The 27,666-nt window shown below is 39.7% G+C and overlaps 2 protein-coding genes across 4 annotated transcripts in view; one reads left to right on the forward strand and one right to left on the reverse strand.

Moving 5' to 3' along the window:
- Positions 1-5,857: 5,857 nt before the first annotated feature.
- The window catches only part of LOC101158177 (gamma-aminobutyric acid receptor subunit alpha-5), a 30,482-nt gene continuing 8,673 nt past the window's right edge, over positions 5,858-27,666 (reverse strand). For both annotated transcript variants that reach the window (XM_020708806.2, XM_004066698.4), the window contains exons 6-10: positions 23,180-23,262; positions 15,068-15,211; positions 9,075-9,227; positions 8,721-8,932; positions 5,858-6,849 (exon numbers count right to left, since the gene is read on the reverse strand). In XM_020708806.2, coding sequence (XP_020564465.1) covers positions 6,550-6,849; positions 8,721-8,932; positions 9,075-9,227; positions 15,068-15,211; positions 23,180-23,262 — 892 coding nt within the window. In that variant the 3' untranslated portion in view covers positions 5,858-6,549. The remainder of the gene's footprint in view (positions 6,850-8,720; positions 8,933-9,074; positions 9,228-15,067; positions 15,212-23,179; positions 23,263-27,666) is intronic.
- The window catches only part of LOC101170407 (gamma-aminobutyric acid receptor subunit beta-3), an 81,746-nt gene continuing 65,081 nt past the window's right edge, over positions 11,002-27,666 (forward strand). The window contains exon 1 of one of the 2 annotated variants that reach the window (XM_023965682.1): positions 11,002-11,533. In XM_023965682.1, coding sequence (XP_023821450.1) covers positions 11,382-11,533 — 152 coding nt within the window. In that variant the 5' untranslated portion in view covers positions 11,002-11,381. The remainder of the gene's footprint in view (positions 11,534-27,666) is intronic. The other variant, XM_023965685.1, reaches the window with a different exon arrangement.

Here is a 27,666-nt window from a genome sequence, read left to right on the forward strand (position 1 = left end):
GAGGTGAAGCAGCATGGCGTGTCCATTTGAAGATGATTTAGTGGATGAAAAAGCTCAGATAATACTTTTTCCACCATGAGAGCGTGATAAGACCACATATGGATGTTGGAAAGATAAACTTTTTTACTTTGATGTAACGTAATTATTTGCTTCAGTTAAGATAAATCATTGTTTTTGTTAGAAATTTTTTTGTTGAAAATAACACGTAGTTTTCAGACAGTTATTTTCCTTTCGTTCAAATTAATTAAATTAAGTAGGTGTAACTTTGATGCTGCTGTTAGATCGGCACCGCAAGGGATTCTGGGATATCATTCCCTTTGCCTGTCTGGACGGATTTGGGTTTAAGTGTAGGTTTTTTACAAAATGTGTTTAGTTGTATAGCTGTTTTACTGTGTTTCACCGTGTTTGGCCGAGCTATTTTGTCCTACTATGCTTACGTCTCTGCACCATGAGTGAGAGTAAAGGATAGGATGATGAGTTTATATAGCACCCCTACCGCTTAGTACTGTTTTGACAGTGACGGAAAAATCTTCAGTGAGTTTTTGCACTCGGTGCATTTTTTTCCGTTCTTTTTATTGTTGTAAAAATGAGCATATCTGCCCGGCTCAAACTTAGACATATGAAAGTTCAAGAAATATAAGTAATTAAGATGGAAAAAAGATTAATGGAGTAATGTGTCATTTAGTTAGATAAATACGTAAATTTGAGCTGTATAAACAATTATTGCGTTTGAATAAATTTAACTAAATTATTTAAATTATTTTTCAGCCGTGTTACTTTTTTAATGGACTTATAATTTTTAACCGCCGTCATTAAAATTTCAGACTCCGTCTCACTTCCGTCTCAAGTGTCGCGCTTTCTTTTTTTTTCTCCACGCGTTTCCATGGTGACTCCAGAAATCGGCGATCTATTGAGATCTATTAATCTTTATGTACCGTGCGTTAACCCAGGTTTACGAAGTCGAGCGTAATTACACCAACTCATATCCGGTCTTTTGGAACCGACATACCCAGAGTAAGCAAGTTCAGGCGGATTTCAGCCAGAGTTCAGGCTCAAAGTCAGGCTAGTTTAAACATGCTTCCTGGAATACCCTCCAGAGCAAGAATAATAAAACAAACGTCGGTTGGAAACAAAATAATAGCAACCATAAAGAGGTTAAAAAATGTAAAACCGTTAAAAAATAAAAATCATATAGAAACGTTTTTAGTAAAATCTTGCAACTTAAAGGGAACCAGAAGAGGAATAATCAAGTAAATGTTGGTTAAAAGCAAATAATTTAAAAAAAGCAGCAAAAACAAAAATCTTAGACTTTTAACAAGAATTTTTTTGTCAAGTATTATCTTACAACTTAAAGAAAACCAGAGCAGGTATAAGAAAACAAATGTTTATTAAAATAATGAATAAATAATTTAAAAAGGTAACAAAAAATAAACTACAGTTAAAGCAAAAAAACCACATGGATCTCAAATTTTTCAAAATAAAATAATTTAGGAAAGTCATGTAACTCAAAGAAAACTACAGCAGCAATAATAAAACAAATGTTGGTTAATGAATAAATAAATGTAACAACAAATGTAAACAACAGTAAAAGCAAAAAACATAAAGAAAAATCTCTTGTAAATGATGTAATAACTTTTTTAATTGCACAAGATTTTATTTTACATTCTGGCATCCCCCCCCCCACAAAAACAAAAAAAACAAAAACAATTATCCAAGATGCCCGTCACATTTATAATTCCAGATGTAAAGAAATGAGCTCAGATGGGCTGAAGGAACAGATGCTCTGTAGCTGGAGGTTGCTGGTTTGCATCCAGCTCATTCTCTGATGTCATGCTCTATCAAGCAGCGCATCCACCTAAGGTGGCGAATATCAGCAACCTTTACGTTTTGATAATGGGGGAGCCTCGTAGTTAGTCAGCCATGTCAAAACACAGTGTTAATATCAAAATTTATATTCAAGAAAAAGATCAAAATAAAACATGTGGGTACTTATTTAAGGTCCGTGAAGCAAAGCTGAGACTGTAAATGTGATGTCATCTGCAGAGTTCGTCAGTATTGATGTTAAGTAGCTGAAGGAAAAGGGAAAGTGTGGTCAAGGAAAGGCTGTAGAATCGCTGTTCCTGCTGTTTTTCCTGAGGATTTCTCATCAAAACAACACGACGTGAGCATCAGCCGAACCGCAACATCAGGACCGCTTCCAGCTTCAGATATAAAAAAACAACACAAAAAAATGTATCGTAGATATGAACCAAGAACCAGAACGGAAACTTCTAGAGAAGGACAGAAAGACGGGAATATACTTCTATTAAGGTAAAAGACACCGTTACACTTTGGCATTTTCTTCTAAAGGCTCAGGAAAGAAATGATGAATAAATATTACTACATTTTTTTAAGGGGGATTCAAGAAAAATCAGCAAAAACTAAAAGGCTATTTACACAACTTCCTTTTTTTTAACATTTGGCTCAAATGCCAAAATATGTACAAAGTCGTTTAAAACAAGAGAAGGTCGCAAAAATATCAACAGATTTTAGAACTTTTCTCTTACAAACCATAGAGCAAGAAATGCACCAAAGTTTGGGGGGAACTGCTCATAAAAACTAAATCGCAAAAACCTTTCTTTTTATTCTATTTTCTTTTTTAACTTTAGCATTTAAGACTACAAGCTAGGAGGCTAACTAAGCTCTTGTTTAAAAAATAAAAATAAAAATCATGAAATAACATCAAATGTCATAAATTGCCATGAAGTTAACAGCAGCATATAAAGAAAATAAGACATTGGACGATTAAGGTCCCTTACTAGCAGTATTCCAGGTAAAATTGAACACAACTTGTGCCACTTTGTGGTGTTATCATCCAAGTAGCCAAATTAAACTCTTGCTGTTAAGGAAAAAAACAAAAGGTCATTTTCTACACTGCAGGCCATTTTCGCCCACTGGATGAAAAAGTAAAAAAGTAATCTGGTTGGTGTTGTTTCTTTATGTACCAAAGGTTCACATCTGGAATTCGAACAAAGTCGGTTTTCCTCTTTCTGGTGCCACATTTGTGAGATCCATGCATTTAGACATCAACTAGCAGGTTTGATTTGGTGTGAAGTACCTTCTAAGGGTTTGCCAAGTCTCTTCCAAGTTTGTGGTGCTTCGTTTCTAAAGAGCGGGTATTTGTCGTATGAGTGGCAGAGTCGATTATGTGGGATGTGTCAGTTAACATGCCGCCGAATACGCCTAAATAGCACACGTTCATCGACATGCCGTACCCTTTACACGATCAATGCGAATCAGCTCATTCTGAGGCGGAGGAAAGTTTCTGTGCACCAAAATGCAACACACTACCGACTTATTGTGGCATAACGGCACAAAGTCGCTTTCATTCGCTTCAGAATCCGCTGGAATTACGTTTATTGAACGGTTGTAGTCTGGAAAAAAATGTAAACGCTGGAGCTAAAGGTCTGGTGTTAACGGGTTAAAGATACAAGGAAGACAATGTTCTTTAAAATTGTAACTATGCAGGCGGACAAGCAGAGAGATTTTTTAAACTTTCCTCCCAAATGTAGCTCTCCAATCAGGGGAATCTTAATGGAAAGATCTGTACAAATGGGAAACTATGAGCAGGAAACTCTAATAAACGTAGCACTACAAACATGAATCTAAAGTAATAGATTCCTTACAAATGAAGCACTTTAAGAAAAATATAAAGTTCCATTCAAATGTAGCTCTACAAGCAGGGAAATCAGAACAGAACTACGTTCAGACTTCCTGTTTGCAGAAGGAACATGCATTTACTTGTTGAGTCGAGGAGTTAGTTAAGCTCCTCTTTTGACACTATTTAGGAACCAGATCGGTCCATCAAGGAACCAAAAGGTAAGTATTTCCTTCCTAACTCACTCCAGTGTTAAATGGCTGGTGGTGGTTGATGACATCCCATCATCTTAGATGGCAAATTTTGTAAATGTCAAAAGTATCCAAAACGATTCAAAGAGGACAGCATGTTCTGTCCAGGGGCCGACCTAAAGGGGGGCAAGGGAAGCAGCTGCCCCCTGTCAATATTAGTCAATATAAGTGTTCATTGCTGTCAAACATTAAGAAATCATTGATAATTTAAGCACTGCAAAAATAAATAAACCGATCATTATTTGTAATGGCTTCACTCTGCTGTTCTCGTCGATCATGTGGGGTGTTGTGCTGCTCATCACACAAATTAATGCTTTTTAAGGCCGTGTCATGCACCCATTGTATGAAATTTCGGTCTTTCGTGGTACGACTGTGATATAAGTAATTCTTAAGTGTTTCTTGAGTTGATCGTTCATCGATGTGCGCAGGTGTCCGTCAACGGTTTCAGCCGACGGGTCTTTACACGAAGCTGTTAAAAACTCTTTGTGGGTTGAGAATCACGCAGTCTATGTGGATTTTACATAGTTCATTTAGTTATTACCTACATTTTTATGCAATTACGCGTGATATTTGCGAGATGCTTATGCAAATATGGGGCTGTCCGCGACCGTTCCACATATGTCTAACGGCCTTTTGTATAATGTATAACTTTTATATCACATACCACGTTAAAATCACGTAATTACTTCATTTGGGTGTGTGTGTAGACAGGTCCCGCCCCCTTTTGGATTTATATTACTTATAAATCTGACTAATGTAATGATTGTAAACAACTTGTTGCCTTACGTTGCTTCACAGTTCCCCTCCCCCTCCTCTTTAATAACCCCCCCCGGTATCCCTCTCTCTTCTTGCCTTCTTTTCTTTTCCGTCCGGTCCAACAAAAGACTGTTACAGATATAAGTAAGATGAATAAAGTTTAGCCTAAATTACAGAAGGGGTTTATTTAAATATACACCTAGTGTGTCAACCTTTTCATAACCCCTATTGTAACAGTAAAGTATCTCAGACACAAAAGGCTTTCAGCTCTCATCTGTCTGCTCAGCTGTTGGACAGGACAAGTTAAAAGAAAAAAATTACGTAATTCAGTATTAGTAATGAATTGCGTATAAACAGCACAATCACGCACGCTTCATGCTCTACGTTGATTTACGTGTTACTTTGTGTGGTTTTTTGGTATTTCTTCCATGGTTTTATCGTGGTTCAATCGTGAGTCATCTGTGAACATTTCACGGAAAGACCTCCTATACTCACGAATGACCAATTTTCAATCGTATGCAGCGGTTGTGTGACATTGCCTTTGAAAGGAAAAATTACCCCAAAAATGTAAAATTATATGTTAATTTAATTTATGTTAAATCCTTTAACAGCAGAGCTTCCTTTCGACTACTGTAACTCACCAACCATTTATGCATAAAACCCAATTCCAGTGGATTCTGAGGAGGAGAAACAAAGCCTTGCGCTCACGTGCAACTTTTGTAGTAGTGCTTATGCATTTAAAGTAAATCATCTGATAACGTCGCGGAGAAAAGCGGCTTAAGCAACACTTTGATCATAAAGTGTTCCATATTGGTGCTAAGCCGATGTAAAAAGCTGCTTTTCTCTGCGTCTCTTTTGATTCCCGTTGATCATGTCGACGATCAAGGAGAGTCCGTTTTTCAGGTGTCGCTGGCGACATCTACTGTGTTCACCCAATAGGCCTGGTCAAGAAAATAAATATTTATCTCAAATTTATTTTCTTTTGTTCATAGTTTATTAAACTTTGAAATTTTTTATTTGAGCATTAGCCTTTTTTAGAATTAAAAAAAGAGTCAAACTTAGTAAAGACTTCGCAAACGTTGCACTAGATACAAATTATTTAAGCTACTTTCTCTTGATAAGAGTTTAAAGGGTTTGGTTTGGTCATTTCCCAAAATAGATGCCTAATGACTTCACTGAATAACTAACTTTGTGTCACTTGTTTTACAGAATGATTAACATGATTCTTTTTACTGTATCAACTCCAATCCCCTCTTTTACTTCTTTTTTTTGCTCATTCATGTTCAGTGAACTTTTTTGTTCGATAAGTTTCTTTGAAAATCTTCCACTGGAGAAGCCAGCCCTGCAGCAGAAGATAGTGAAGCATTAGGTAAAGCTGTACAAGAACCAACCAGTATGCGGGAAAAACTGGCTTTTTTTCTCTCTTCTAAAATAACACAAAAGTGAAGAATCAGTCCGTTTGCAGCATTTACCTCCACAGAGAGTGCTTTTTTGAATCCACTTTTCAATGCAAATGAAGCGCCTCTGTACTTCTTTAAGCAAAGACTGATCAATTACGGTCCGCATTCAAGACAAAGAGGAGTCCATGGTTTCCTGTAAAGGAGAACGTCATGCAAACTGCAGCAAGAAAGATGAGAAAGAAGCAAAGCGCCAACTCTTCGTTTAAAGAAGTCTTTGAAGCAGTTTTTTTCTAGGCCATGTAAAGTAGGAAACGGATTCAGTTGCAGCCTTGCATCCATTCAAAGTGCTGGAATTAAATAGCAGGGTGCAGTTTTTGTTCTTCAAGCGCAGATATTCTTCTTTTTTGTTTGTTTGTTTGTTTGTTTTCTGAGCCAGAGACCTTTTAACGCCATTCGTTAATAATCACCCTCGTACAAACTGTTTCAGAAAAAAATAAAGAAGTGATTATGTTGAAGTGACAACTCCCTTCACCACCGGTTCTCTGTTCAGGTACGTGGCCCAGTAGACGAGGTTGAAGGTACCGAAGAGGACGGGGAACACTATCCGTGACATCTTGTCGATCTTGCTGACGCTGTTGTAGGTCTTCTTGGGGTCCGCCGCTTTGCTCTCAGTGCCGCGCAGCTGCACCGACGTGGTGTTGGAGATGGTGGAGATGGCCACGTCCTTGGTGAGATTGGGGGTGTAGTTGACCCCTGCCGAGCAAACGTTGTTGGGTTTCTTTGACAGCACCATGGGGTCTCGTTTCTGCAGCAGAACAGATGACGACGAGAGCTCATGAACATTAAAAGATTAAAAAAGAGTGTTTTTTTCCAATTTTATCAATGAAATCCAACATAAACTTACATTACATTTATCAATATTTTTATTCACAACAGATTAGAAGAAGATAAATGTCCTGAACGTCTCTGTTTGTTGTGTTAACCTTGATTTGTGGTCAACCAAATATTGTATCCCGTGATTTAAAAGCCTTGGATTCTGGTAAGATTGTAAAAATATCCTTTTATTAACAACGTCTTCTGTTAAACTAAACAGCATAATAATCATAACTTCAATATTCATCTACAGCTGGGTAATTTTTCAGCCCAGATTTTTCTATTTGTGTCTTTAGCACCAACATGTGGACCCAAGAGGTGCTGAGTGCTGCCAGGACCAAGGAAATATTAACCAACACTACATGAAGCCTGAAACTCTGTTCACACCAGCCTCGAAAATGCACGTTCAAGAAGACACGATCGATGAAAAGTCTATGTATCTGTGCGTTTCGGGCTTCCATGTTCTAAACTCTCGCGTTCACTTGTGGCCACGCAAACTTCTACGACAGCTTTTGAGCTCTACGCACAAAACGCAACCCATTAAATGTGCGTTGGAAGTCAAACCAGGTTGAATTTTGACCAATCATTGACTCGGATGTGGTAGTGACGTATGAATGGGCTTCCTTTAAAAGGGAACAAGGGTTTGACAATAGATCATGGAGGAGAAATGACTAAATGCGGCTTGTTTCCTAGCCAGAATTACAGGGCACTAAGTCTTTCATGTATTCAAATAGAGCTGTGAAAGAAAAAGCCTGGAGCAAGCTTTGCACTGTAGGTGGCGGACCTCCGCTAATAGCAGGTAGCAACGGTCCAGTGTGAACACTGTAGGCGTGTTCAAGATTGCGTATTTAGAGGAATTTTTAATGAGTGTCACATACACCATGAATGTAGCTTCAGTCAGAAGCCCTTACTTAGATTTGAGCTGCCTGCAGGTGACCTTCTCAACGACTGCAGTGTGGCGTGAGGGCACAGTCAAACAGCATCACCCGTACATCCTTAATGCATGCAACTTCCATCATCCTCAAAAATACAATTACCACACGCATGCCAATCGTACGCTCCACTTTCTTGACGTCTCGTCAGGTGGCCACAGGAAACTCAAAAGGAACGACAAGACTCTACGACCCTCCACGGACCGAAACAACCCCGAACCTAAACCTGTGAACCTCCGTAAAGGTGCATGTGACTAAGGCTTACAAAAAGGCTTATCTTAAAGTTCTTTCGGAGAGGACTGTTATAACGGAAAAATCCGCTAAACCACTGACTATATCTGAGAACTGGACCAAATGTTTGTGACGTCACCCATGGAAAATGCTTTACATCTGGCTCTGACAAAATGAAGTATCAATCACCATTTATTCGTGATAGGGACGCTTCCATGTTTGAGCCAGACGACGTCAGCAAGCAATGATTGGTCGGAAATCAATCAAATGTTTTGAACCTTCGACGTATGGCCAGCAGAATAACTGGCACTAAAGAAATAACAACTTGAAAGAATGTTATAAGATTTGCAAGAGAATGTTTTAAAAAAGGTATCAAAGCAAGACTGGTTATTCTGATAAACAGAATGAAGTATTAGAAGTTTATTTCTCTATAGATGTCTATGGGATTTTGGTTTCTGGGAACCAATGGGTACTTCCTGGTCACTCAGTCCGGTTCTCAAATACGGTCGATCTAAACGCATTTTTCTAAATTTATTGAGAGATTTTTATTTTTGCTGTGTATACTATCAATTTTCAGTACTTAACATTAGCTGAGTCTGTAAATGCTATAAATAAATCACTTCAGGTTGACATTTCATACCTTAGGGTGCTGTGCCTCCATTGCTTTCTTGCCATCCCAGGCCCAGCTCCTCTTAGTGAAGTAGTTCACTGTGGCAAACTCAATGAGAGCAGAAAAGACAAAAGCGTAGCACACAGCAATGAACCAGTCCATGGCGGTGGCGTAGGCCACTTTGGGGAGAGAGTTCCTGGCACTGATGCTGAGGGTGGTCATGGTCAACACTGTGGTCACTCCTGAACACATAAACAACGACCATTACAAGTTAAAATGACGGCTTTTGCAGGATCACAAGTCAGCAAACTGCTTCGTAACCCTGACGCTCACAGTGCAACTGTTATCAATCTCAAACATTTGGGATTAAGCAGCTTTACTAACCAAAGACGGTCCGAGCAGGAACCGATTCCCTGTTAAGCCAAAATGACACCTGGGACAGGATAACCGTCATGAAGCATGGCATGTACGTCTGGATGACAAAATATCCAATCTTCCTTTTCAAGTAGAAGTGGGCCATCATCACTGTGTACTGTCCTAAAGGTAGAAAAAACAAAACAAAAACCTCAACAATGAACAATGATCAGAAACATCAACTTTGACTGGAACACTGGAAACCTTTTCCAACCAACTATTTAGTGGGAGATTCACTCATAAACCCTGTTTGATCCTGTTTCCGAGTCCCGTTGAGAAACACAGAAGGGATCAGTGTTGTGTCGAAGACTAGCAGCTGCAAAAAAGTCCAAAAGATGATCCCACCACGCGAGACATTGTAGCAGATCCAATTTGTTTTTGCTGAAAAGGGAACTTTTTTACGTTTAAACACTTCAGTTAAATCAAAATATTTTGCCCTTAAACCTCCTTAAACAGGCAAAATGTGTTTCCTTCTTTTAAGTGAGCAGATATTAACTTTTCCATTGATCATGTTAAGTAGGATCTGCAGAAATTAGATTTGGCTTTTAGACTTTGAGATTTGGCCAATAGACTCAAAACAAAATAATTGTAGTGAACTGAACTCGTAAAAAAAAAAAAAAAAAAATCACACAATCAATGTAATTAAACTGAAATGAACATGCACATTGAATTTGAATGGAAGCGAGCTTACAGGAATTTTATTGAATCCTTTACTTGTAAACAAGAATCCTGAGAAAATTGTTGAATTTTTGACATTTGGTTTCAACAATTTGTGCCTTTTAACTTTAACTTTAATTAGAATGACATAAAAAACTGGGCTTTCCTTTGCTATGGCCCGCAGCAGTCATGGACCATGTCTATTGTTTTCCCAACAATAGAAGAAAAAAAAATTAAAAGGTCCAAAAAGTCCTTAATATAAAGGAACATTGTGTAGTACAGACAAAAACACACAAAGAAACACCGAATGTGGCTCAAAGGAAAGAAAAAAGTGTGAAAAGACACCAACAGTGTGTAGCTCCAAGAAAAAACATACAGACACACTCAACGGGGCTGCAAAGTCTTCTATGTTGCATTTGTAATGTTTCTTTATCCATTTTCTTCTTTCACCCCTTCCACATGCTCAAAAACTCCCTACAATTTGCACAGACCTTGTCTGAGGTTGGATCTGGTTTTGAAAATGTCAGCATCAGATTATAATCCTCAAATGATCTTTAAATCTAACAGTTGTCAGCACCAGCCAGGGCATAAAACGTGGTCTACTAAGTTTTTTTTTTCTTCTTTCAACCCTTTTGCCTTTTTTGTTTTAATAACAACGGCAGCAGACTATAGAAGAGATTTAAGAATTAATTTACAGGATAAAGAGCACATAAAATCCTCAAATGTCAGTAGAAAAAAAGCTGAGATACATGTACTCCCTTTTAGGGAAACAATGCCGAAATCGTGCAGTAAATGTGCCGGCCTTAACACTAGAGATGGGAAATCCAGAAACGCATAAAGTGCAGGATACAGACAGGAAGAGAAGAGGACATAATGTTGAGTAAAAGTGCTAAAGATTGCATTTGAGGCTTTAAAAAAGTCATTTTACAAGCAGCGGTTGGTGATTGCAGGAGCTCCTGAACTATGAAAATCCTGTGCATCTCCTGCTCTCTCCCTATGTCACACACACACTAGGCCGCGCGCACACACACACACACACACACACACAGTAATACACTAGGCTTTCTCTGGGCAAAATCCGATTTTTGAACCTCCCTAATCCCTGGTTACAATCTGCATCCCGCCGCCATCAGTAAGAGACCGGGGGGGGGGCTTCCTGTCCAGGGATCCTCGCCGAAAGCACCGCCCAGTCCTTCCTACCGGGTGAAGCGCATACACGAAGGGAAACACACATGAAGCATGACGTCTCTGTGTTGACACGGCTCACAGAGGGAGGACACTCACTGCTGTTCGTCACTGGTGGGATGGAGGGGGGCTAGCCGGGGCATTCCCTCTTTCTTTCATCCTTCTTAGTTTAAATTTAAAAAACAAATCTGATTCCTGTTACGTATGGAATACCCGGCTGACATGGTGAAGGAAACGGAGAACTTTATGAAGGTGACAGCAGGTTGGAGGTGAGGGAGGTGGAGATCTTCGCAGAACATCAACAAATATTTGATACTTTCTGCTGCGATGCCACAGTCAGGACGCCCCCCAGCAATATCATGACTGCAAGGTGCTGGACTCACAACAACCCAATAGAATTCTTCTAGGTCTAGGTGACCTTTTTGGCGTGGATGTATGGATCCCTACAGAACCGGGAGCAAGGGAACGTGGTGGAACATGCTCCTTTGGAGGATCTTACTACTTTTGTTCCAAGGATTTGGGCTCCAGGGCGTTCAAGGGGAGCTTCCTTTCATGGCAGGGAACAACGCCGCAATGCTGGTCAACTGGTGAGTCAACCCCGACACCAAAGAGCTTCTTCCCTCTGAAAATGTACTCATTTAATCCGCAACTGATAAATATTTATCCCAGGGATCATGGTCTTTGAAACCCCCCAGGTCTGCACGGACTTTAGATGCAACTATCTCTGAAACAAGTCTTATCTTCTCTGAGTTGGGGAGTTATATCAGGACAGGTATCGCTATCCAATACAGATAAAGCTGTGTCCTCAGGTATTTAAAGACAAACTCTGACTTATCTCCCCTTTGGTAGCTGTAACAGAATGTGCTCTAGACCAAACGTGCTATTTAAAGACTTCCAGCGTGGCAGTTATTGGTTTTTCAATCTAAAACTTCAGATTTCTGAGATATCAGGAATCTGAAAGTAAGAAAAACTCTTGGGTTAGTTTGGATTGGGGCCACACAGTTAGAATCTCACTGTGAGGAGCACAATGACAAACACACCGACTATAAATTGATTGGTTTTTTAATCTTCAGGCGAAGAAATTATTCATTATTTTTACCCAGCTGGAACTGAAGGCAGTTTTCCTGTAAGGTCAACCTTATTTAATCAAAAAGAGACACAAAAATCCGTTTTCTTAGAGCCCATTTGACAACTACATGTTTACGAATCCATTCAACTTTCCATTTGTATAAATTATCCTTAATATTATAATAACTCAATATTTTCTTAGATTAATTATTTTTTTTTAGATTAATACGTTTTGATGAGCAGAAAAGAATTCTGCGAACATGTGAAACCACAAATAAACACTATTCAACAGTTGATGTTTATTGGAAAGACATCATTTGTTCCCATTTCGAGCTTAGACTAGAGCATAGTTTAGTGGGACAGGTTCACATTAGGGATGTAACAGTTCTCTGTTTAAAACCAGACTGTGTGTCCCACCTCTGAATAGTGAGGAAAGTGAATCGTTGCATCCCTAATAAACAAAATAAATAAAAATATAGCCATCAAGGGCAGGTCGTTGTTCATCTTTTACTTGCTTTTATGAAAGCTGACAAATTGCAAACTAAAATAAATATAGCATCTTGACATGGTTTGCTAAAAAAAAGAGGAAAGAAAAGAGCATAATAATAAATGGGAAAAAAACGTACACTCATATTAAGTATAAATTTAAGTAACTCTTTTAAAATATCTAATTATGGCTACAGCTTTTAGGAGAAACACCATATTTGGTCTATAAGAGTTCCTCTGCAAAGTGAATTAGCCTTCTGTGCCGAGTGTGACCCAAAGCTCCAACTCATCAGTAAAATCTACCCCTGATTTGGATGCTTTCCAGTGGAAGCTTTGGGCTGCATGAATGATGATCTACCGCCTTTAGTCCTACTAAGCATTTCATTGTCAGATAACATCAACGTTTTGTTGTCACGGCACCAGATGGCGGCTCGATTGGGACCATCAGAGTAAAGTCAAACCTGACGGTTGTTTCATGGTCGAAACACTCAGGACGGACGGAGTTGGTGGCATCACCAAACCGTTTAGGGCCAAGCGTCTGCCTTTTTTCTCAGACCCTCCATTGATATCAATCCCCAACTCATTGATTATATCCCATTTCAAACTGATGAACTCTAAGAAAAAAAAGAGGCTCGGCCAGAAAACCATTTCATGAAAAACAGACAGGAAATCCGGAGTTTTAATAACGCTTCCACTCAAAACTAGAGTGAAGTGTATTACAGTTCTGCTTTACATAAGAGTATTAAACAGATGCCTTTCAGCTCCCCACCCCCCCCATCCCCCCACATCCGGCTCTCCAATGCGCGCAAACAACAAAACCGGTTGAACTTTTCTGAGAACCAAACCCCATTTTTAGACCACTTCTTTGATGGTGAAGGTACACTGACACATACATGTCGGTATAAACCAGAATTCTAAAATATGTCTGATATTCCTGCCTTTTAGTTCAGTCCATTTTTTTTTAACCTTGTTCCATGTTTTTCTTCACACCGCTCTATGGAGAATTCACCAGTGCAGACACGCCCCCCCCCCCCCACTCACAGATTTACTCAGCAGCCGATTCTTCCCTGATCTGTGATGTCAGCTTCTTATGCAAAAGCCGATGGACGGTTGGTTGGTTGGTTGGGGAGGGGATTAACCCTGGCTCTCAGGTCTGTCCAGCTCTGTGTGTGTGTGTACGTCTGCTCATGGGCTCATGAAGGATAAGTGTTGTTTGACAGGGCTCTCTGGGCCTGTGGACAGCTGGTTGTGTGATGGATAGGCCACTCTTCGTCCACCAGCTTCCACTACTCTGACTTCCTGAAAATGTTTCCACAATTTGTGCTCTGCCCCATCGGTCCCTCTTTGGGTGTTTTACAGAGCTTCAACAGTCCCAGAAAAATACTGATTTTCTTTTTTTTGTCTTGTGCACACTAGATAAAACAAGTTCTGCAATTCAGTAAATTTGAGGGGGGAAAAAAAATCACCAGAAATTCATGCTAAATCCTATCATCTTTTGATTTATTTTGAAAGTGTTCCCAGTGGTCTTTTAATTATGATTATGCAATTTTTAGCCAAAATTAAAAATTCTGTCATTTTCTAGGACATAGTTTCTAGTAGATTACTAGAAATTTGTCTCTGGGTTGTGAGCGGGACCAACCAACCCCTCCCCCTTACCATTGTTTCCACACTCCCGCTAGCTTACAGCAGTGTTTTTCAACCTTTTTTGAGCCAAGGCACACTTTATCCTTGACAAAACTCCTGCGGCACACCAGCATCCACAAATTGAAAAAAGGAGAAACTCAGTCTGTATTGATCTACAGCCCGTCCACAATCTCACGTGCATTTTTGTGATGATTGTGGCAGAAAAAGCTGGAAGTTGCAGCTGTTTTTTCTAAAAGACGTAATTAAAAGTTAAAGTTAGTTTCTGTAATAATTTTCAACAACATTATTTGAAATTTTACCCTGGTAGTTGTTGTTCCCGTCAGTTTATCAACATGCAATTTTATGTAACCTCACAAAAAAACAAATCGATCTCAGAAAACAGAGCTAAAGCTAATCGCGGTATTCTTATCAAAATGTCTTTAATAGAATCAAATAAACACAAAGAAAAAAGTATTTCACGATCTTTCATATTCCTAACTACTTAGTGTTTTATTCTAAAGATGGTCAAAGTTTTTAGATCGGTGAAAAAGGGTAATTTCCCACGGCACACCTGACCATCTTCCACGGCACGTTGAAAAACACTGCCTTACAGCCCCTCACACCCCAGACTAATATTAGTGCAACAAAAATGGCGAGTAACATGTTGTACAATTTGGAGCCTGATGCCAGCTTGGACGAGGAAAACAGAGATGTTAATGGATCCAGTTGTCTCATCAAGCGTACTTTCTACGTCACAAATATGATTTTTGGTTAAACTGCTTTTTTTTCTCATCTGCTCCTGATTAGCAGATTTGAATAAAGAAATACTCAGAAATGAAAGCTTAATTTTCTTATTATTTGTCCTCCATCATCAGAAAAAGGTTACAAGAACATGTTAAAAAGGCCAGTTTCATCGCAGTGGTCTTTGCCAACCACCAGCATACCTCTGCTTGTGTGTATGTCCTCTGTGCCGGCGGTTTGCCCGATCAGGTGGTACTGGTTGAGCCTGGAGCCATCTTCAGCCACCACTACCGACTTGGCAGCATCTTGAGTCCAAGTGTAGACCACCTCCTCGACTGGATAGGCATCTGAGAAACAGGCAGTAGAGAAACATTGAGAAGGGACATTTCTAGGATTTTAGCAAACGTTTTTATCAGATCTTATAGTACAGATCCTTAAAGTTAGCTACTGCCTGCTAAGTTTAGCTGCAACGCCTTATTTTACTACTCAATTACCCCTCAACCTTATGTGCCTCCAGCGTTTGTGGGTGTGTAAGTGGATATCAGAGTGTATTTTTGTTACCAGCCTAATTCTGGATCAGAGGTGAGCTCCCCTGTCAGCAGAAACCAGATTAACCTAAATGTGTTGCATCACCTTCAGGATGAAAAAGGTGAGCAAACTCCAAGACGCTCCCACCATTTTATTTATTCATGCCGACTGCTGCCCCTACACGTATCGGTCATCTGCTCTCAAGCGAGCGTTAAAATATGTAGAGGGGTCACTGAGCCAACGAGGAGGTTTTATCAGAGTTTGCTGCTTCTACTATCAGTTGGTCAAGAGTTGATTTAAAAAAAAAAAAAAAACGTTAAAGTATTATGTATTTCACAATTAGTCTTTTTTCCTCTTGAAACCTGAAAGTTTGACTCCCTGGACAGAAACAAAACGTCATAAAAAAAGTGACTCCGACATTTAAAAGCACCATAAAAGATGTATTCCATGGAGTTGAAATCCTACGATTTACTTAAGCCGAGATTTACTTAAGACACAATTAAAAAAAACTAAAGAAAGGTTTTGGAACGCTAGCTTCTACCACGATTACAGTCGTCTCGACATCAAATTAACATTTCGGGGGGAAAAAACAACTTTTACACACTTTGAGTGACACAACAGTAATTCAAAGTTGAACACAACAATGTTTCCAATGGTGTCACTGTACAATGAAAGTGGGCGGGGCATATGTCAACAAAGGTGAAATTCCCTTTTGGTACATCGATGCAATAACCACAGAGAAGAAAAATATGGTTACCCCAAGACCCTGCACTAAAATGAGATTTTAATGCCCTTTTATTATGCTAAAACTGAAATGTCTAACTGTCATGCCAACGAGTGCGAATAATATCAAGGTCACCAGCAAATGACAGAAGCCCATCCAGGCTGCAGCACAGCTCCATAGTGCTGCTTGCAGCTACAATTTAATGATGTATGTTGACTTATGTTGAGGACAGAAATTTGATTATTTTATTTACAGTACAGGGATATTTGACAGCCATTTTCATCTACATACTCCAATAAGTCTGAAATAGAACATTTGGCAACAGGAATAGCCAACTGGAGAATCTTTTGTTCTTGTGCAACATGCTGGTAGATAGCAACTTAACCTGGGTGTTTCCATTCTGGGTGCTCACTTGGTAGCTCGTTGTTGCTGAACACTGTGTGCAGAGTTTAAATTTAGCCGCTGACAGGCCAAAGGCCAGAGTGGTAATAGGTGGGTAGATTGCAATAGGGGATTATTGGTGAATGTCATTATGCAGACAAAGAGCTGAAGACTTTGGAAGGCAAAACAAGTGCTTTTGCCAATTTCTCAACATTTAGCGACTAATGCCTTGCTGCTGTTGTCTCTTGTGTGAGGCGAAAGGGATTCAGATGAATGGAGTCCAGATATCGCCAAGCTGCAGCTGTTCTAATGGTACAAACAATCAAACCACGTCATAAAAGCCAAACCCAACTACTGTAGTCTAGTTATACTGCATATTAAAGTAATATAGTAACTAAAAACTTGCATATAGTGCCAACATTTCCATTTAAGTAAGTGCATTCATCACTTTGTCTGACAGACAAATAAACAGTTTCTGGGAGAAATGGATCGGCAATCACTTACAGCCATTAGCACAAAGGGTTGCTCATCAAAAAGTATAATTATGTTTTCGTAAAGCTATACTGAGCCCATTCTCCTAACAAGGCTCAGGGAGAAATATTGATTGAAGTGAAATTTATGGACTCGTTCTGCGGGCTTTTGGGTTGTCTGGGCCCCATTGAGGTTCATAGAGAGGAGCGCAGGTATGTCTAACAGTTCCCTTGAGGCTCTTGCGACCACCTCAAGGTAATGAAAATGGATCATACCATTGTTGTGCGTGTTGTAAGTGTATTGTGAACCATTAACAAGGATAACGTTCGTTGCTCTTATGAAGTGGGGATGATGCTGCCGTACCACACTCAGTTGTTACGCATGGAGTGCCTGTAGGACGCCGGTAGAATGCTGACACAAACTACAACCTTATTGTCTAATTTCCTCATTTCTAACAGCCAGGGTGTGCACAAAGAGCTATGGGCTCCTTGCACAATGTGGAAGGGAGTTAAAAAAATGTAAAAGTCATCTGAACGACCTGCATCTCACCTACTTCACCCTTACATACCCTTAAGGCCCGTACACACCGGGACGAATATTCGCCAGGCGTTATTCGCCAGCGTTTTTCGCCACGTTTATTGTGTTCACACCCAGGGGATTTTCGCTAACGATGAGCCGAGCGAACATGCAATTTCATTCCCTGACATTAGATGGCGCTTAATGTAAAACAGAAATACTCCTGTACACAAGGTGGCGCTGCGGACCTTTACGCTTCTTAAAGTCGCTTTTCACTCAGAAGAAGAGAGCAAGTATTTACGCGCTTGTCAGAATAATACAAAGAAAACATGAATATTTCAAGCATCAGTAGCTCCAACTGGTGCTTGGTTCGGGGATATTTTAGAATGTCCGTCATTATTTCTTCGCGGCAGCGTAGACGCTACTTGGCGTCTATCTTCTTCGCTGGTATATGTGCTCAGAAAGGCAGTTTTGTGTTTGAGCGCCCCCAAGTTGTGTTTTACTGTAACTTCAGAAGCTCCAGACACGTGTGCAAAAGCGCCATTCTCATTGGTCGTATAGTTTTTGACGCGGTGCATCAAACCAAAAAAAACGAACCCGAGGCGTTTTTTAAAAAGTGACACTTTGACGCGTGGCGTTTTTTTGCGTCGGTGTGCACACTCACATCGGTGCCCTTTGTTTAGTCACGAGGCGTTAAACGTCGGCGAATATCGCGGGCGAAATTCGTCCCGGTGTGTACGGGCCTTAACGTGTTGTGTAGGTGTTCGCTACAACCTGTCGCCCGCAGCATGTCGATGGAAAAAATGTGTGCAAAGGTTTTGGCTATAAGGACTCACTAAGTGGGTTCATGATTCTAAAATTTCAAAATATACTATTGGTGTGCCCCGTACAGGACTTTGCCTGCAGACAGCCTGTACCCTCCATTAGAGCAGTTGTGACCAAGGCATTTCAGAATTCCGTTGTCCTACACTGTTAAGCCTTGGGAAAATCCCAACTTTCTTCCAAAAAGAGGCTTTTGTTTGTTTGTAACGTCTAGCTTTTTTTAAAAATATTATTCTTATTAGCAACACATGCTAAACTCATTACGAGAACTTTTTGTCTCTTGTTGGTGTTAATGCATTTTGTATTGGTGGACATTATCCTTGTAATCATAAATTCCAGTGTTTTGTCTGTTCACCTTTTTGAACTAGATTCCAAAATGACTGAAAACTGTCACTTTAAAAACATAGCTTCAAAATCAAAATCAAATACATAATTTGATTTTTTTATGAAAACAACCTCTATCTAACGCTTCTCTTTAACTGCGCCTCTTGACCATGAAAAACAAAATCTTTATAGTGTGTCTCAAGAGACTGAAGAAGTTGACTAATAAAGAAATAGTTGGACTTTTTCCCTTTTTTTGTACGATGTTTTTGGAATGGATCACTGTGACCATCAGTCAGAAACTTATCTTCATTAGCAATCAGAACAATTGCCTTACCTGGATCAATACTATGCCATACTCATGAGATACATTAAAAGATCTTAAAAGTGTATTAAAAAAACAAACAAAAAAAACTCGTTGACAATGAATAAACTCTAAAAGCAATTATAACAGGTTTTCTCTGCCAAACATGTAGATGAGAAATAGTGTCAGATAATTACTTGACCTTTCAGTGCAGATCTGGGAAGGCTTGGAGTAGAGTAAGATCAGGGATTAGAGTCTCTTTGCCTCGGCTGACCTCAGAGCAGACCTCAGGGCTTTAATGATTAGTCCGCTTGTTTTTCACCAAGGTGGGCGATGGTAGACTGGATGGAAAAACTGTCTGATGTACAGAAACTTCTTTAAATCTCTTAAAAGCACTGTTTAGTAATGTCATTCATAAATTGTTCCTCTTGTAGATGTCTAACCCGCAGTGCTGATTAGGTTAGCCTTGACCATGGGAATGCCCGGCAGCTCTTGGCAGTGTAATTGGATTATAGTCGGATGTGTAATCTAGCCTAGTGAGCGTGGGCGGACCACATCTCTCTAAAACCTGGGGATAAGAGGGTCATCCTTTTAACCTGGTAGACTCCTTAAGTGTGAAGTTTGACCAGATTTCGTCTTCAAATGGCACCTTGATGTTTCTCTGCTGGTTTCATTTATTAGGAAGATGTCTGGTTCAGAGAGCATCAGGTATAAACTTGGCCATTGTTGGCCTGATGAGTCTTATGGAAGCTTGTAACTACTGTTCTAAAGTGACGCCGCCATTAGAAGGAAAGTTTAGTCATAGCTGGATGTAGCTTAGTTCTTGTTCTAATTTCAAATATTTCCTAATAGTCTTAAGCACATTGGCCAATTTAACCTTTAGTAATGCACCATAGGTCTTAGTTACAACCTCCGTTACAGGATGTCTGTGTGCGAAAAATGGGCAAACCGGTACAGGTGCATTCCTTTTTTTGACATAAAATTCCTTTTCTTTTTCTTGACATATCGCATCCAGTGTGTCAAGTTTCAGTGTTAAGTCAACGTACAGAGATGATCTGAAGTGCTGCATTTACCAATCAGGGACTCAGCTTTGGCCATATGACGTTTTCAGTCACTCGATCAGCGGGTCAAAAAAATTCCAATACGACTGCTCGATGTTAGGATTTTCATCCTGAACTTCCATCCATTTTCTTAACCTACTGGGGCCGCTGGGTTGCCGGAGACTGTCCCGGTTACTGCAGGCCGAAGGCGGGATACACCCTGGACAAGTCGCAAGCCTTTCATAGAGCCCATGGAGCTGGACCAGACCCTGGGCAGCAGTGCTCGCTAGCTCTCCAGACCCTGGGCGTGATTGCTTAAGCCCCACAGGCTTATGATGTTTATGTCATGAGACATTAATAAAACGATCCTCAAGTTTTATTTTTCCCCTCTCAGGTTAATGCAGGAAATAAATTCTTAAAACTGGGCCACATACAGACGGAAGTAACATTTAAAACTGCCGTCACTAAGGCGCAGCTCCTGCAGTAAATGGTGAAAATCACCGTGCTGCAAGCATCTCTGAAGGATCCGGTAAAGCCAGACACGGCGAGGTGCTTGCCGGCGCCTCTGTAGAGCTCTCCAAAGCATTTAAACCCAAGCTACTCATTCAACATCATCCATGTTTTCCATGATGTGGCAACGAATGAAGTCTTGAAAAACATTGGCGGTTGCTCCGGCGTGGAGGAGCAACCGCCAACGTAGCAAAAGAGAGGCGGTGGACGCCCATTTGACACGCATTTGACACGCAAATCCCGACCGGTGTGAATGCAGGATAAGGGGCAAGAAGGTGGCCAAGAGGACACATCAAGGTTGTACACCGCTCAATAAACCTGTAGAGTAAAACTGTTCATGCACAATTTTCTACGGGCATGCTGCAACTGACAAGTCGTAGAAAACACAACATGTAAGGGTAAGTGAGGGTGAAGTAGGCAGGTCGTACAGATTCTTCAATTTTTTTAACCCGCACACAAGGTGCAAATTAGTTCTGTTCAAGTGATGAGTGCTTCTTGTGTTTCAAATGATGATGAACTAGACAACCAGATCGTAGATTGTTTGGTAATCCTGTCCAATCCTGATTTTTGTTCCGATTTAAAATAATTTCTAATATTCTTAACCACTTTGGCTAATGTAACTTTTTTGCCAATTCAACAATTTAGTTCATTTTGAACTAAAATGGGTTATACACAAAGCATTAACCTCGTTCCAAAAACTCTTCCCGTCGATCCAAAGTTCCTGTTTTTGTCTCTTTTCCAGTGAAAGCAGGTGACTGTTTTAACCAGGTTCTGTCAAGGTTCTTGTTGGTAGAAGGAGCTCATTTCTCTGCACAGTTGCCCAATTGCTCACTACAGGGGAAGCGTCTCAAACATCCCCAGCTTGATCTGTTTGTCGAATTTAGATTGCAGAAAACTGGGCCAATCTTTAGAAAAAAACAAATTGTCCTAAATGTTTCAAATGATTATCTCCATGAATATTCAGCATGAAACTGTTCTACGTCTTAGAGAGTCACTTCATGATTTATTCAATATTTACATTACATGGGATGAAATAAAAACAACTAAGGAGGTTAATGGTTACTGTTTGCACAGCCCTGTTTTCAGGGGGAAAAACTACGACAGCCAAAAGTAAAAAGAAAAACTTGTGTTTTAAGCTAATGAGGCAGACTATTTCTACAGAAAACCTGGAACTTTTAGATAAAACAAAGAGCATTACATTTAAAAACTTACAGTAGTTTGGATTCTTTTTGATTAACTAATGGCTGTAGCAAAAGAATAGGAATGAGTAAAAACAGAGTTAATTTCTTCTGATCAAAAATCTAATCTACAATTTGTGCATTTACAATGAATGTATAAGAAAATTGAGCTTTTTTTAAAAATGTACATTAACTACTTAAAACCCTGCAAGATTGATATTAGCAAATACTCAGAACTTGCACAAGTTTACTTTCTTTTTATAAAGAAAAGACCCTAAAATCTTAAAACATTTACCTGTATTCTAGAAAAAAAACACATAAAAAGTAGTAACTAAACAGAAAATACATTTTTTGGGGCTGTTTACCTGTACAAATGGGGCTTTGGAAGTGCTGAATGTTGCGGACCTTGCCAAATTTTAGACAATTTCAAATAAACGTAATATTTAATTCCTGAAATTATAGTCTAAACCCGTCTGTGTGCTGCCCTCTAGAGTTCAAAACGTCGTCGTAAAGTTGAATTTCGTGATTGGTCAACTGGTGTAGGTCCCACGTCATTCCAGAAGTTTCACGTCAGGCTCTGCGGCTTCAGCATAAAAGCCCCGCCCATCTCTGAACGCTCCCGAGGGCGGCTAAACCGGCCCCTGGGCGGCTGACCGGCCGGCAGACAGACCGGCCGCATCGGGGCAGGGAGGCAGCCTGCTTGGGCCTCCTTTACCTTACGAGTTTTTCCCCTTATTTTCATCCAGACAATATGAAAAGATCCTCTAGTTACCTCAAACTAACCTCACTATCACTGTCAATCACAGATCAGGACCATGCCTCTCCTAACCCTCCCCCCCCTTATTGCATTTTTTAAATCTGGGCAGAGAATGGAGTCAGCCTCCATCTGTCCTGTTGTGTTACCCTTTAAGAATAGAAAATAACATTTGATGTAACCAATGGAAATCTCGTGCAAAACTATTTTTTTAGGTATCCATTCTGTTGCATCATTTAAAAACGTGTAGTTGGATGAAGGCAAAAACAGACGATTTTAAAATGTTATGTATAAATTGAAAACAAGATAACAAACTCACCTCTAGTCGCATCCTTACACACAGTTTATTGTTAATTTGAAGCAAAAATTATTCTGGACATTTTTACTTTAGTTATTTGAGTGCGAATTAAACACTAACTCATGATGGTGTCCATGATTTGTTTTTGCTGTACATTAAACTCTTGGGACAAAATGATCATTTTGATTTTAAAATCGTTTCCGACAGTTTTATTTTTTAACTTCACATTGACGAAACTTCACCACAGTTTTTCAAATGGAAATTAAAGTCATACATATCCATCTTTTCTTCTGACAATATATGAAATGGACTTTTCTCCCTGTAAAATAGCTTTTTGTTGATTAAATTGAGATGAAGTGTCTAACTTGCTGTATTAGGCGCCGTGATGCCCTTGTATAACGAGGTGTAGCCGGGATTAGAGGACATTGTAACAAGGATGTGGACGTTGACAGCGGGGATTTCACTCACAGCTGCCAAACTTGAGCGGACAGGCGTGAGCGTCCATGGGAAAGTCCTCCAGCTGCATGGGGCACTCGGCTGAGATGGTCAATCTGAGGAAAAATAAGACACAAAACACAAAAAAGTTGTGTTTAGATACATTGGTATTATGATCAGGAAATAGGGGTTCAAATTATGTTTTTTTTTGTGATAATACCACCATCTAGTGATCATTTTTTTTAACTTATTTTACAGAAACCAGGACTTTGATTATTTTTTTTAAAATAACTTTTTAAAGAAACTCTTCATTAATAATAAAGAACAAACAAGCAGTAGGGACCTGATTCTTTTAGTTGCTGCATTTATGCTCTAAAGGTGTCCTAAAAGATGTAAAAAAATAAACAAAACTAAACTAGTCATTTATCTAAGCCGTACAAACTTCATAATAAGGTCCTTTGTTTCCTCAAGCTTTCTGTCCTAGATTTAATCTAGTCCCTCTGGGTATTCCTGCTCTTTCCATGAGGATGAACACAGAGTTTTGGTGATGCGGCACAAATATCTGCTAAATGAAAGGTTTTGTTTCCTCCTTTGCTCATTAAAGCATGCCTCACTATTGGTTACAGAATTTATTTTTAATTAACCAGACTCAAACCCTGCTCCTAATTACCTGGTTGCCTGGGATGACACAAAATCCACTTGGGACTTGTTTTTATTAAGCTCCGACACATCCTGCGCGTGCAGCGTGCGTGCGTGCGCTGCGGCAGGTTTCGCTAATTAAATCAATAAGGTGAAAGAAGCATAACGAAGTGGGACAAGAAGCCATTTTCTGCTTCCAGCGCTACTTTCTGCTCCTGGTTGCTGCGCCATCCAAAGTGTGTTATCCTGCTGAAGGAGCTCAAGGTTTTTCAGTGAGAGGGGGAACAACTAAACGAGAACAAGGCTGTGGGCAAAAAAGACGTGTTCTAATTATTCATGTATCCTTGCCCTACTATCAAAAAAAATCTAAAGAGAGAAACAAAAAAACCTCAAACTGGGTGTCTAAGTCAAAACCAGAGCATCCTAGTGACACTTTGATCTACATTCAGAGACAGAATAATTGACTAGATTATCTGGCGCTCTGATTTGCAGAACGGAAACCACAAATTCCATCAGATCAGCTGACCTAACTGGGCAGAAAAGTGAAAAACCTAGGTAAAAAAACATAAATAAATTAAAACAGTAAAAGCTTGAGCCCTCACAGCTCATGACAATTATGGGAAACTTAGGATAGAAATTCCACGCCTACATTTGATTTGCTTTCACACTGCGCTTTAGAGAGTGGACCACCGCTGCGGTTACGTCAAACTAACTGAGTGAGCAAACAGCCCAGTGTTTAAGCTTCCTTAACAATGTTAGAAAGCCCTCTTTGCAGTTTTTATTTGAAAAGTGTCAGGAGTTCAAATCAAAGATGCAACTTGCAGACATTGTATGTTGTTGTAGGCAAAAAACCTACGTTTTTGTTTGGGGGGATATCTTTCAGAAACCCTTTTTTCCCCTTGAGCTTTTTGGAAAAAAAAATAAAAACAGTTATTTTCTTCAGAATTTGTGGGATCTGTTTTTTGGGAAGATGCATTCATTCAAAAACTACCATTGGTTTAATGAGGACAGCTGGTAAAACGCACTTTAAATGAATAACAAGGACAAAAAAAGTAAAGTTAAATGGTTAAGAATGATCCTTTATACAATATTTTTTTCTCATAAAGAAATTAAAAATGCCATTTGTACTGACTTGGAACTATTCTAAAACAATATAAACAGTCCTCTCTTCTCTATTATAGTTACTCTACTGATGTTTGTCGTAAAGGTTTTTTTTTTCTCAAGGACTTTTTGAAATATATATATTTGAAAGTATATAATTTAAAGAACTTGTTTATGATAAATGTTACTACTTTGTTTTTGTTGTTGTTTTAGCATTTCTGAGCTGAAAAACCTTCAGACACTTGTTTAAGTGTCAGGGTTAATCAGGAAGCTGCTTGAAGTCGTATTGTAAAGTCTCATTGGTGAGAGTCAGATTATAGATATACGGAGCTATCAGAGCAAAATAGTCTGCCAATAGCTGAAAACATTTACAAAAAAACAAAAAATTCACAGGAGAGATGACATAAACTCCACATTACATCCCACTTATGCATGCATGGAACCTGAGTTTAGATTGTTATCAAGGGTTTGTTTGATAATGAAATCAGTTTCTCAGCTGAAGTTGCTCTCAGATCTTTTGATTTTAAAGCGGGTTATTGCTTTAGGTTAGAGCATTAGTTAATGCATTAAGGATAATTTAGTTAGTGCATTAGTTAGTTAATGCATTATGGATAATTCAGTTAGTGCATTAGTTAGTGGTAACCCTTGTGCTATCCTAGGCACTTTAACATTGGGAGTTGGGTCATCTAGACCCACTAGACAGTGCGCTGAACCTTTTTTCTTCAATGATTTGTGATCTTCACTGGTGTCCATGGATTACATGAAACCTTTCCACCTTTATCCACCTTTGTCATGGTAGGGAGAACACGTCAATATAAGGGGGGGGTCAGCTCAGATAGCACAAGGGTTAAATGAAGTTAGGTGAGTGCATTAAGTTACATCTAGTTAGTACTGTCAGTAGGAATTGCATTTAGTAGAATTTAGATGAAGTATAATGTAGTTAGTCTTAGGTAACGTTTAGATAATCTATTAAGTAGGTTTCAGTTTGTACATTCAGTAAATAACATTTTGTTAGTGAATTAATTAAATACTTAATTACTTCGTTAGATAAAGTTGAATTACTTTCTTAAATAAAGCTTAGTGTATAAACACAATTTAGTGTTACAGTTTTTTTTTTTTTGATGAAGGTATCTCTGATTTGTGGACTGAATATAATGAGATTAATGCTGCTTAGTGGATTAGCAACAGTAGTTGGTCTTCACTACAAAATTACAGAAGTTATGGTACGGTCACATCTACAACTGCTACCATGTGATGGGGAGGAATTGGCAGAATTTTTTTAGATTAGCTGCTGCTGCCTGTTTCTTTTGGAAAATTGTTGGCGTGGTCATGAATGCAGACGGTGGGAGTCAGTAAGGCGAGGATGATGCCTTTACGAAATCGGGCGACGGTTGGGCGGCTACATGGTGGTGGCCGACTGGCACCAGCTCTGACTGGACGATGTGTTAATGCCTCTGGACGGTGGCCGTTCATATCAAGTGCCTTCTCAGAATCAACCGCAATTCATTCAGAGTTGCTGTGGTGCCATCAACGCCGTGATGATGGTGGTTTCGTACAGCATCAATGCCGTCTCCCCATTTGGACCCACGGTGGCCGGGATCAGCAGATAGTCGTTTCGGTCATCGACAGGCCCCCGGCTACAGCCGTTGGCGAGTGCCCGCACTGTACTGTACAATCTAACAATCGGATGGTGGCAGTGAGACAGCAGCACGATTTGATCAGACAATTTTGTGGACCTCCTATCAGTCGATTGTTGCGCTCCTGCCTGCCGCCGGACTGCCACTGCATGACTTACAAATGTGCCTGGGTGGTCACTGACCAATGTCAAAGAATCGTCCGGTCACCGTTTGATTTGAACTTTTTCTTAAAACCTCGGCGGTTGTAAAAATGTGACTGCAGCTTCTCGATTAAAAATACCACCGTAAAGCCATCTGCCGATTTTGCTGAAAAACTTTGTGATTGCTTCTAAGACTACTTATTTTTTCTAACAGTCACTCAAGTATCTAAATGTTTACTCATATGATTAACAATTCAGACAGATCTTTTCTTTTTTTATAATCAATTTTTACCTAATAGTTTGCTCTACAAAATGATTTGCAAGAGTGAACCATTTACAGTCCCCTGACAAATAGCACTAAAGACAGACATCGGTTTCCACTTTCACAGTAAAACACGTGAATTCCAGGTTAGTTTTGCCGAATGTACGGCACTTGGAGCTGCTGCATGGATAAAAGAAATAAAATAGCTTAGCACATAAAGCACATTAAGTACCATGACCCTGGGCAGTGTTCCTGGGCCTTTAGTGTGATCACATTAGAGCCAGAAACTGAAGCTTTCATGCAGTCGTTTAAAATCATCCGAGGATAAATCACCACCTTGTAAGTAATAATTCATACCTGACATTCACAGCTTTAATCACAACGCTGTTGTCACGATCCGCTCATTCCACATTTCATCCTTGAAAAACGTCAAAGACACTGAATGCATACAGCCCAAGAAAAAGTGTGATAACATCCAGTGTCAGTTGTTCACAGTGGATCTTTATAAGCACCCAGATGGCTAGTGTGTGTGTGTGCGAATGTGTGTCGACGTGTGTTGTCTGCAGTTATGAGCACTGCTGGTAATGATGCTGTAACAATGAGACGACTGGAAGCAGCGCCACTGCTGCGTCTCCTCTAAAACAGACTCCATTTTTAGACCACTGGAGCTCGAGCCGTCTCGCCTACTCTCTTTGTGTCCCACAAACACACAATCAGATTGGGAATTTTTGCATGCATGCA

Source organism: Oryzias latipes, chromosome 2 (genome assembly GCF_002234675.1).
Source record: "Oryzias latipes chromosome 2, ASM223467v1".
In the NCBI taxonomy this organism is placed as follows: domain Eukaryota; kingdom Metazoa; phylum Chordata; class Actinopteri; order Beloniformes; family Adrianichthyidae; genus Oryzias; species Oryzias latipes.